Consider the following 13202-nt stretch of genomic DNA (forward strand, 5'->3'; position numbering starts at 1 on the left):
AACTATAAGAAGTTTACTGTTAGAATGCATGCTACAAATTTAGATGCAAAAAAATAACCATCATGCTGAGTTGTATTTAGAGTGGAAGATAACTCGTGGCTAAGATAGTATTATTTAGATGCTCGACGCTTTATTAATTGTGGCTGACTTAGTAATTTAGAAGGCAACATACATTTTTGGGGGCGAATAATGATATTAAAAAGAAGCCTGTTTAATTAGCACCCCTTTTATTTTATTTTTAAATATTAGTTTGTATTTGAAGACAAAATACCTAACTGTATTTTTATAAGAGTTATTTTTATATAAATTTAATACTTGAAGAATTTTTGAAGAGCATTTATTTTATTTAACTGACACCTCTATTTCATTCCTAACTCTACGGGAACTCCATGGGAACAGAACGGCTGGTCGTGATTGGTCGATCTTACAAAAAGACTGACCAATCAGAGAGAGCTTTCGGACAGTTGACAATTTGACAATTTCTCATCGATAGATTATAATATAGCGAAAAATAATGCGTTAAATTGCAATCAGATGTTACGGTTCACAATAATTCGACAGTTTACAATCTCTCGAGATAGATTGTAATCTAACGATGTTTGTAATCTTACGGTAACATATATATACCTATATCTCTTAAACAAATATATATAAATTTTTTTTCTGTGTGTGTACGTGGTACTTTTTTGTATATGGGTATAAATTTAATATCATAATATATATTTTATTTACATATTTTAATTAATTGTTCAGTCCGTTCATAATCAAATTTACACAGGATTACAGGAACTCATCCAGGGCCCTTTTACAGATATAACTTGTCATATTTTTTAAGGGTTTTATTTTACTTATACGATTGTACAATAGCGGAGCCAGGAACAGAGAGAAACTTTATCCAAATGTAGTTTTACGAGCTGGGACAGCGTACATTTCATGTGATCTTCTAGTTAAGTAGATTTATTACTTGGTCTTTCGCACGGTTGTGTTGTCTTAGAACTATATTCAGTATAAACAGTTGTCGAATGTTTAGGACGCCAAATTTTTTGTATAGTGCAGTCGTCGGATACTGGAATCCCTTAAAATTAATGACTTTTAAAATACATCGGTGCGCCCTTTCTATTTTTATAATGGTACTTTTCCTAGCGCCACCCCAAGCAGAGATACCATAAGAAACTATTGACCGACACAGTGTTAAATAAACAATTTTACTCATAGATTTATCGTGTAAATTTCAGATTTTTTTGAAAATCGGTATTAGTTTGCGCATTCGACTTTTTAAATTGCTGACATGTTGTTTCCAATTTAAATTTTTATCGATTTCAACGCCAAGATATTTAATAGGTAGGTACTATTAGTTGGAGATAAAAACAAACAATCACAATTATTAGTATTGACACAATTAGAGCAATGAGCTTTTATTTGGAAATCGGAAGAGGGTTGTGTATTATTTTTAAAACGTTCAATGTAAGGAAGTTGTAATAAAGCCATTTAATTATCCTTCGAAGTCCTTGCTCAGCTGAAGACTTTACATCGGACCATGTTGCATGTTGGAATAAGATTACTGTATCATCAGCGAAAGTATATAGTCACCTTCGCGTCAGCTATTTCAATATCACAAAGATTATTTACATAGATTATAAATAATGTAGGGCCAAGCACTGAGCCCCAGGGACACCAAAATAAACATTTAATTTGTAGCTAAGAATATTTCCAATTTTTACAGTTTGTGACCTATTTGTTAGATAATCCTGGAAAAGATTTACATATAAGCAGGCATTCTTAGGAATTAAGGATGTAAAATGACTCCGTACACGGAATATTACAATGTTCATTAAATTCAGCGTTTGTAAAGCAATGGTATATTCAAGAAAGGATCTCATAAACCATTTGTTCTGCGTTTCGACAGTCTGTGTACACAGAAATGTGGCTTCGTTATTTTCCGAGAGCAACCTAGTGAACTGAAAATAAGTTGAATTTGAGTTTGGATGTAGTATTTTCATAATTTAGCTACTTACCTGTATAATGGACTGCGGTTTACCATTTTTGGCAGTTTGTGAGATCATTATGCAGCACTAGCTTCCGCTCGCGGCTTGGCCTGCATGGTGTGTTAATAAAAAGTAGCCTATGTGTTAATCCAGGGTATCACCTATCTAAATATCAAATTCCAACGAAATCGGTGCAACCGTTTTGGCGTGAAAGAATAACAAACACACATTCTCACAAACTTTCACATTTACACACTGGAAGTAAGATAAGTAGGACAATATAGACCGTAAACCTGACACTATTGTCAATCATTTAGTAATGGGATATAGGTTGTGGTCTGCTAAAGGGGGTTTTCATGCGGCCCCGCAGGCCAGCGCTGCTGTTCCATTGACGGGTTAAGCAGTGGTAACCTCTTATACTTTAAAACAGGGGCCCGATTCTCCTAATTTTACTTAAGCGACCTTCGATTGACGTTCGACTCGATTCGACTGAGATCCAATCCCGACTCGATTACGATTGAAGCGTATGTGGCATTCCGCTATTTTTTCTTTGAAATAAGCGTTTTTATCCTTTTCCGTCATTCAATAATGAATCATTTTGTCTGCAAATGATTTACGATTGCAAAATGATTGTACAGCAAACTACCGTATAGACCAAAATCATCAAAATAGCAGACCAATCGCACACCAATCAAATGTCAATCGAATACGATTGGTCTTTTATTAGTAGCAGAATGCCCGATATGGTTAAAACTGCTATTACGATCATATTGCGATTCGATTTCTATTCGATTTTGACATTATTAACTTAGGAGAATCGGGGTCCTGTATATTTCCCCCGAATCAAAACCAGATTAACTATACTATACTACTGTTTGTTTGTACCCTAAATGATTTCACTGCTGGAGAACTACACTCTCCCCGAGTAACATAGGCTACATTTTGTTACGGGCAGTAGTTCAAACGAGACATGGGTGAAACTGCGGGAAAACGGCTAGTAAACTACACTCGCGAGCAAAAAAATGGAATCACCCCCTTGAGCTATACAAATTCAACGATTGCCAATGATACAATATTTACAGTTAAATGTTCAATGTTAAAGTTAAATGTTTATAGTCAACGTGCTGTGGCTCGTCACCTTCATTTAAGCCAGTCCGGTGTGTCAAAAATCGACAGTTCAGGGAAACTGGAGCAATTTTATTTTTCGGATGATTTTCTTTGCTGTCTAAATAAAGAGGATTAGCTCCTTAAATACGGAAATGATTTTTTTGTTTCTACCCTTCATTTAAAGCTAAAAATATAGGTTTTCAAACGAGATCATATACATTCAACTGTGAATATTGTATCATTGGCAATCGTTATATTTGTATAGCGCAAGCGATTCCATTTTTTTGCTCGGGAGTGTATAGATAGAGATATAATTTTGACATTTGTCGCTAGCCAATGAACAGAAAGGTTATTGAAATCCACTATGGGTCACCACGACTTTATCTAGTAGATATGCACATTTTGAATGCAACGGTCGGCTGCTTCACTAACTTTTCAAACAAGACAGAATTGAGTTGCTGGGGAGTTTGTTCCAACATTTTTTCTTCCCAGCAAAACACATAAGCAGTCGTGAGAAGGCGTTTTGAGGACAGTCTTTTGTTTTGTCCTTCAAAAACTGCCGATTTTCAGCCTACTTTGAACAAATGATTTTTGGGGAGAAGGGATTAGGGTAAAATAATAAAATACGAATATACCACAAAACTGTTTATTTCACAAATTATATGATAAATATAAATTATTCAGACACGCGTGTCTAGCACGCTGGGTTCCGCGTCTTTTTACATTACGGGTTTTATCTGCAGAACCCAAATAAGCTTTTACAAGGCAACCAAACTGCAATGCCTAGGATATAAATTAACGCAATTTATCGCCTTTACAAATTAACTAAAAGCCTGTCATTGGCGTCACTAGGATACTAAAGAACTTCTTATCACTTTTATATTTTATTAAATTATCAAATTTTGTCATTATGGTGGCATTTATGTAGATTTTGCTGGTACATACATATAAATAGGTAAGTATGATCATATTTAGGTACATACTTACCTATTTTTTTCTTGTTTAGCTATAATTTCTCTCAATGGTTATTTGATAATAACTTTATTTCTGATACACACTCGAGCTGGAGTTGGCTCATTGAGTATTACAGTAAGTCTTACAATCATCCGCCTAAAGCCACATTCAGAAAACTGGTGCAATTACAGAATGGATCACCGCCCATAGACGCTGGTGGATCGAAGCTGGCTACCAACATTCTTTCTGTATACGGCCTTAATCACGGTAAGACCTCCGTAGATAGTAGTTTAAGTATCCTAGTAACACAAATACCGGCCTATCTCCTAATCAACCACATATTTACAGCGGACCTCTCTGTCTGTTTGTATGTCACTTAAATCCAAGTTAAATTAGTATCTTTGTTAATATACCGACAGATGGTTTCATTAGAAGGTAGGTATGGTAGTACAAAGAAAAACGCTAAATCAAAAATATTCCATAATGTTAGTGGTGTGTTTACTTGGAATATATCTTCAATTAAGAAAAAATCAGATGAAAGATTTCTTACACGCCTAAAGTGTATAGAAGAGGAGATACAACGTGACATACAAACACACAGTCCTAATACAATGTACAAAACATCCCAACGATTAGACAAAGGATTACACAATATTTTGAAAAAATTCAATTACTTTATTGATTTCATTAAAATCTCGTCACAAACTTACTAAATACTATTACACCCCGAGTTGATTAGTTGACTTAACTTTTCGTACTAAAAAGGAGAATCGATCACCGAATCTTATTCGATTAGCGCGGAAGTGAATCACTAGTTGTTTATCACAGATATCATGCTTGCATGCAGGGAGTCACGAGTCACGAGAAAACTGGAAAAGCTTCAGTATTCCATTCGAAGCGATATACTTATTTACCAACTAACCTAGATAGTTTTCTCTTATCGACTGCATGTGTTCTCAATAGTAAATAAACGATTAGAATGTTTGTACATTTCTCCGTTTTAGGGAAGTTGTTAGTCAACCCTACAACTGTGTCTTCAGATTGCACGACGGCGACTACTGGGAACAAACACTTTATAAGCGATCATTCCGTTCGGGGCAGCACAAATGTTACCTACTTACACACACAACTTCAAATGATTCAATTATAAAAATACTATACTATACATGTTGTTCCTTCTGTATATACTCGTGCAAAATGAAGACATCACATAACAATTAAGTTTAGGCATTATATATTAATTTAAAAATAAGTTACAGACATCGTTCGTCAACGCGTCTTTACATATACAATACATACCTATGGAAATGAATGTTTATGCATTCTTAAACAAATGCAGCCATGCGTTTATTATCGGGGCGTATGGCCTCAATAGCAGAGAGGAAATTTTAGTTTCAAACACCATCTCTATTAATCGTAATAAATATTTAAAAATATTGTAGCAGTGACTACAATATAACGTTTATTTTACACATGTACGAGCTACGCTTTTAAAGCTAAACATAAACAAATTATGTCATATTATTATTTAACAATTAATATACGTCTGTAGATTTATTTGGATAATACAATGGGTTATGAATCTAAAATTGCCGCTCCTTCTTATAAAATTACGACTGAAAGACACAACCCCACGCTGATCTGGGATTTGCCGCGACCATACAGGATACGGTCGCGGCCAACGCAAACGTATAAAACAAAACAAAAATATGCATGTGTGTGTAATGGTGAACAGACAGGGAATAGATTTACATGTAACTATGCTGCACTCTCAACTAATGGATTTATCTACGTATATCGATGAGACCTACGCTTAGCAAAAATAGCAATAAAACCGTTAACATCTAGAATTTTAATCGTATCACTATTTCTATTGCATTTTCTGAAAACGAATACAGATTAGAATACATTTTAAGGCAGGACCTAAGACTATTGCGAATTGACTGTTTCTACAACTGCTTAACAAATATTCTACTATCTATATTGCAAAGGGATTTGGTGAGTAGGTAATGCCTAAGAACTCAAGTGTAGTAGTGAGGGGGACGGGGGAAACCGATCGGATGCTAAAATGCATTTTTTTCATTGAACTAGCGGACGGATTGCCGCGTTTGTACACAATGACACTACCTACTATAGTCAACAAAACTAACGCCAGCTTTAAAATTTGGGCTCCAATATTGGCGCCAATGTTGGAAGATGGGTGTCTAGCGCTCGCGCTACGCTCACGTGTTGGTACAAATGTTGGCACGAACGTGACGATGAACTATGTGAGTGCAGATCAGCTGTGTACAAGCGCACGGTTTATTGTCGGTTGCGATTGGCAGTGTCATGGGAGAGTCGTGTCGCGTGATTGCCAATTAAGGGGTGTCGTGTAAAAACAAAAAAGTCAAATAAATGTTAGAATTTATTAACTAAAAACTTTACAAAAAAAATTACACTAAACCGCACTGTGTGCGCAAGTCCTATTAAAAGTCTTTAAACAGACTATTTATTTATAAATAATGACTTTTCCTAGGAAAAAAATACAATAATGTACAAACATTAGTTACAAGTGAACCGAAGTTTTGTAATGTTTATAAATCATATAAAGTAAATGCAAAGAGATCGTGTTATTGCTATCGTTAGATCTCCTTTGCTGCATGCGTGTTGCGAGAGGACTCAATAGATCCGAGACGTGCACTCATTCCTAGGTATGAATGCTTGTCAATCAGTACATCGCGATTGGTCGTCCCGCATCACTAACACGTATTGCACGCAAGTTCGTCATTGCACTAAGTTTAATTGTAACTAATTAGCGAACCACAACGGAATCACTAGGACTTATTAGTGTTTACATTCAGGCACAGTTGTGTACAGGAAAGCTATGAAATGATGCAGAGTCCATAGTTTTCCATCTACAACTGCGCCTGTCACACGTTCATAAATTACAAAGAAAAAAAAAAACAAAATAAACGCTAAGATTGGGCGTTGTATTTTTCAGCTATATCTATATTACAGCCTTACATATTTTGTTTAAACTTTTTCTTCTAAAGTATAAATAGATCACCAGCCTTAGATATCAAAAGGTATTGTTTATTTAAAACTAGAATAATTAGTTAAATGAAGCGAACTTTGCTAGTTGGTTACAAGTTGACAAAAGCCCAACTGCGTTACACAGAGTGATCACGGCAGCTGACAATTATTCCATTGCCTAGATCTACAGGGTGTTACAAAAGTACCCGTAACACCAAGACCGTGGTTATATGGACCGGCCAATGTACAAGCCCTTGCTCAGTGAAATCACAGAGTACTTTTGTAACACCATGTGCATAAGGACGATAAATATAACAAAAGTAATGGATCAAAGTTATATATGTCGCAGTAAGAGAGATATCGGCTGAGTACAGTTATCCGAAGGGGCTCAATTACAAAACGATTGGTATGTATTTTAATCAAAGGAAAAGTCACAATCAACGCTAATATTTCTAGGTAAGGAAGTCAAACAACTATTTCGTCCATGCCATAAATCGAATGGTACAATTATTGTTACGACTTTATGTACTTTGAAAAGGGTTTTACTTGAAAAAGAACTGGAATGCGCAGCTAGCATCCAGAAGATCAGGTTCTACAAGATAGTTCTAGTAGTAAAGAGATTGGGGCATTATCTGTCCTCCTGCGACATTTTAATAAATACATGCATATGTTTATACAATATAGTGATCACAATTACGCATGGTGTATAATCGCGTTGGATCATGATTATGACAGATTCGACTAACGCTAAACCTTTGTCTACCTCTAGTGAAAGATCACTCGTGTGAGGCCCAGGCTCACCGACAACAAAAACATCCGTATTTCTTAACACTACTCTTCAGTTCAAAACTTGAACATAATCATTCATAGTAAACAGGCGTTTTAACAAAACTGAAGTTCGTTGTCGCTAAACTTGGGCCCAATATGTATAACCGTACGAAATTGTTCACGGCCCTCGGATATAGATCACTTACGAACTTCCACTTCGCGAATAATACGGACCAATGAACAATAATACATTATTCTAATTTGTTTTATTTATAGCTAATACATATATCACGTTTTCTGATTATAATTAAGGGCTATAAGTAATTGCTATTAAACATTTTAAGTCACAATACTTGACGTTTTCAGTGGCGTGTCCTTTTGGGAAATGGTTGTAATATTTACATTGGCTGTAGTTTTTTTTTTAATTCATACAAAATAAATATGGGTATGAATTTCATAATAAAATTTTAACTCATAGTTCTCAACAGAGAAATATATAAAGTGGGTTAACATTGATCAAAGATTTATAATTCAACAAATGATGTAAAAAACCTATAACTTTAAATTGGAGGGGATTTTGGGTCACAGTGCCCACTGGGGCCTAAGTGACCTGGTATGAAAATCAACAAAGCAGTAACACTAGCAAAGATGAATAAAAATAATCGTAGAAAAACAACATAACATTTTATCACTAAATCATCTAACTAATAACCACGTTAAACTATTATACTTTGATGATTACATCGAGGTGTGGAGAGACGGGATGCTACTGAGTCTACGGGAAGATGTGGGAAGACGGTAGGAAGAAAGCCCTAACGATTATGTACTAATCAGCTCTAAATAGACCTAACCACATCAAAAATAAGGTATTCAACTGACGAACGTTTTGCAAACAAAACGGAGCGTTGTCACAAAAGGGCCGAGCTGTCACGATGACAGCTGTCACAATGACAGTTTGTCATTTATAGCCACGACGTCAATAGACGTCTCAACCTCAATAAAGGCTTAACTCACACCGTGGGACGACCAGTCCTGATAAACGCCAAACGATTTTTCTAGGGATTGTAACCTACTTCAGATATTTTTTGCTTTAAAATTGTCCAGCAATACACTACTAAAGCAAACATGTTATTTTCTATGTCCATTAGAATTTTCGTCATTGATTTTTTTAATAACTCAAAAAAATATATATGAACATTACAAAACAGGTCCAAATTTGTATGCGTCTAATAATTTTAGGCCGCGTACACACGCGCTTCTTAGGTATTATATACACAATGATTGGTAATTACTTTACAGGGCAGTTTTTATTGAGGATTTACAATTTAGCAGTTACACTCGCGCTAACCGAAATTTTAAGCAACGGCCGAAATGTCATGCTACTTTGCTCAGCAGTTTCACGCGAGTTCTAACAAACACGGAGGAAAAATATCAACATCCGTTTAGCTTAAATATTATACTTATATATTCATGTGAACTAATCCGTACAATAGTAAGTTAACTCTCTAACATAAGGTTACGACCGCAGTGTATTTTAGTCTTCAAGAAAATATTTCAATGGAGGACAAACTAGGCTACAAACTTGTAAACGATCTTTGTGTTGGGTCTAATATAAACTCGACAACATATAAAAATACTTATTAATTTTTACATCCTAGGCAGTCAAAGTGACGGCTCTAATTTAACAACATAAATACCTAATGTACAACAACTTCAATACGAAGTCAACTATAGCTATGTATAAACGTAATCAATAAATATCAATCCTAGGCAAAAACCACTGCGAATCGACCCGCAAAATTGTCAAATATCCAAAAACTTCAAATACTATCGGAGTTGCTAGCGCTTTTAATGAAATCTATTAAATTGGTTTCAAAGTCACTTGACTCTGTATTGTCAGTCAGTCAGTTCTGTTGTTTAATTATTCTTGAGAACAAAATAGAAATATCGCGAAGGGCCGGTGACTGCCCTTGGGTGAAGGTCGGTATAGATAGCGAAGACTTGAAGTCATCTGGGAAGAACAACTACAGAACAAACTTGCGCCCGAGGGGAAGCCCGTCTATGGAGGTTGTACCGCAAATCTTAATTAATTAAACGAAGGTATAAATCAGATACAAAAAAGAATGCCATGATAAAGAAATACATATAAACCACGTGTCAAAGTAGACATGATACGCATAAAGTATTCCATAGATTTAGTATGTCCTGCTAAATCAGCTAGATCACTTGATGTGAAAAAAGAATCATGAATAGACCGTATAAAAATACAAAACCCACCACCATTAAACAAAGATCATACTAACTGCTCGGAAACAGTTAACAAATGTATGTAAAAATATATTTTCTGATCGCTTGTGTTTCACCACTACGCTATGTTAATTAGCAACTATATTTACAAATTATTTTCAAGTTACAACAGTTCTATTATCATCATGCAGTAATGTATAATCAGTTAATTACAAGGACATGCATTACTAATCAAACATAGAATTATATAGTGGTGAAACTGATTGACTGAACTTTCTATTTGAAAACCATCGACGATGCCTAGCGGGTGATTGATTAAAAATAATCATTACTTCTAAGCGTCTTTAAGGTCTCTGCACACAACGGGCGCGGCGCGGCGGGACGGGACGGCGACGCGACACTGAGCAGTTGTAATGTACTAGATATTACGGAGGCCGCCACACAGAGCCGTCCCGCTCGGCGCGACGCGACGCGACGATCTAGTACATTGTGTCGCGTCGCCGTCCCGTCCCGCCGCGCCGCGCCCGCTGTGTGCAAAGACCTTTACTTGGTTTCTACAGTTTTTAAAACGTGACTTTGGAGCGTTGGCTTAAAAAATAGGAAACTGAAGACAGCCATCCAAAATATACATAGACCAGCTACGTTATTCATAGACCGTTGAAAAGTAAGAATATAAAACTTACCTCCGGTCTTATTTCACTGAAACTACTGCTTTGGATACGTAAAAATTCATAGAAAAATGTTCGTTTCATATACAATAAATTGGAACTTGACACTGACTAGAAATAGTAAAAAAAATGTTTAACCAAATGTTTGTTGAATATTTCGGAACAATGTAAACGAAAAAATACCTATGTGATAAAAATATATCTGAAACCGTTGCACAAGAGATGTTTCAAATCCGGACCAATATATGTACGGTACCTCGAAAAATCCAGAAAAACCTAAGGAATTTGGGAAAAGTACAGATAAATTGCTAAAACAACACAAATTTAGACAATTCAATAAAATAACAGTAAACCATCGCTTTGACAAGTAAGACAAATAAATATATCAAATGACATTTATGAATCATCGTCTTTTCTTGTGTAATGTAATTTCAAGTGTATTTTTTGTATTTTATAGCCAAACAAAACCAAATTAAATTAACTGGATCATCGAAAACGCTTTTAGATATTTTTCCCCATTTTGAAACATCTCCTTTGGCGAAGCGCATCAAATGACATTTGTCACTGACAAAACACTATCGAGCGAGATTCGCGGCGCTCGGCCATATGTGTGTGGTTACCTTAAAAGAAATTTAGCATATTCTACAAAAAAAGTATTAAAACGATGACATTAATATGTTGGATGTTTCCCCGTTGTTTTAAACACTGTACAAACTAGGTACTGGGAGAGATGTGTCGTTACTCAGTCAGCGTTCCTGAACTCGGTGACGATGCGACGCTCGAGCGCCTGTAACCCCTCTTCCAACTCTTGCTATAACAAAAACACAAAATTAAATAAATATATATTAAAAGATTAGAACACGCTACTGCTGTTTATGTGAATATGAATTGGTAAACAAATATATTACACTATTTGAATGCGCTATACATATTGTTTCACTAACATTTGAAGTGTGAGAACCATTTACAATAATACTACATTAATCTTAAAAACAATATAAAATATACTCACATCATCAATTCCCGTGTATCCGTCCTGGGAGAGGTTTGGGAGTGGTTGAGGGGCCCTCTCTCTTGCGCACAGATCAGTACCAAGCACCAATCGCCCAACTGGGTTTGGAGAAGGGACGGGCCCATTGCCAGTCACGGTGACGGCCACAGTGGGAGCCTGATACGGCTCTGGGTTGGGGGCCTGCCCCGGCACTATCACTGGGCCCCCGACCGTGAGGGGCCCCAAGCCGTCGACGGGAGAGGAACGACGGGAGCGTATCGGAAGGATAACTCCTTGATGACCGGAGAACGTCTATTGACAAGTTTAATGGGAATTCTGTTATTAAAATATAATATTCATATTGCTTTATTTGATAAAATAAAAAAAGAGCAAGAAAAATATCAAATAATTTTAAACCAAAGAAAAAATACATTATCTATAAATCTTTTCAATTTATGTTTCAGATACACGAAAGATTAGGACAATTATGTTACAAGCAATGTATAAAAAAATATGAAAATGTTAGTATAAAAAATTCCTATATTTACCTCCGGTAAAGTTTGTGGCTGCGGCAATGCGTTTCTCATGTCGCTAAAAGAGAACATCTGAAAAATAACAAACATTCCTATAATACTTTATCTTCAAAGAGTTCTTCCGTGTTGAGGATACACGTTATTTTGGTGGGTTCCGGCTGTCACTTAAACATCTTGGTGGACCAAGATGTTTAAGTACAGTCGCCCCATGAATGGACTTGAAGTCATGAAGAACAAAATGACTAGCGGAAAATCTCTTAAGAAAGTAGCGCGATGAAATGCAGGTGGACGAGGAGCGTTACTGTTTCTGCCCTTATACGCTTTTGTACCCGACCGACACCAAAAAATCATTGACAGATATCTCAAAGAAACCGAACGCCTCGTTAGTTCACCCTGATTGACCGTTTAGGTCATGTCCACCGTACCTATTTGACCTAGCAGGAGGCGCCTGACCCACCTGCATTAAGGCATCTCCGCTCATCTTTTCTTACTCCGTGCTTGAAGCCGACCCAAACAGATTTGGGTTAAGTCTAGGCACATGATTAGGTCGGATTACTAGAGGTTCTTTTAAATAATTGGCGTGATTCTGAAATATTTATGTACAAACTTACATCGTCTGGGTTTGGTGCCCACACGGCATCTGGTCTCGGCCCATAGGGATTAGCGTTGACTCTGTACTCTGGCAGTAACTCTGCTGCGATGATAGCTGAAATTAAAACGCATTTAAAGTTTGACGCTACATTTATTCACTATTTACAGACATTTAAGTTAGGGACAAGAATAAATAGTTGGAATGTCACGTATGATAGTATGTATATCAAATAACATCTGCGGCAAGAATGTGAATAGTTAAAAAATCAATCAACAATAAAAACGATTTAAAATCTGTGACATCTAAAAGTGCAAAGATTCACTTCAAAGAACAGTAGGTCAAAAA

General features: G+C 36.1%; 1 protein-coding gene across 1 annotated transcript in view; it reads right to left on the minus strand.

The window, feature by feature from the left end:
* Positions 1–11179: 11179 nt before the first annotated feature.
* Positions 11180–13202, minus strand: part of LOC124645307 (roquin-1) — a 29819-nt gene continuing 27796 nt past the window's right edge. Inside the window, exons 14-17 of the mRNA XM_047185107.1 lie at positions 12877–12971; positions 12281–12337; positions 11754–12044; positions 11180–11552 (exon numbers count right to left, since the gene is read on the minus strand). Of these exons, the coding sequence (XP_047041063.1) occupies positions 11484–11552; positions 11754–12044; positions 12281–12337; positions 12877–12971 (512 nt within the window). The 3' untranslated portion in view covers positions 11180–11483. The remainder of the gene's footprint in view (positions 11553–11753; positions 12045–12280; positions 12338–12876; positions 12972–13202) is intronic.

The sequence above is a fragment of the Helicoverpa zea genome, chromosome 31, assembly GCF_022581195.2.
Source record: "Helicoverpa zea isolate HzStark_Cry1AcR chromosome 31, ilHelZeax1.1, whole genome shotgun sequence".
NCBI classification, from domain to species: domain Eukaryota; kingdom Metazoa; phylum Arthropoda; class Insecta; order Lepidoptera; family Noctuidae; genus Helicoverpa; species Helicoverpa zea.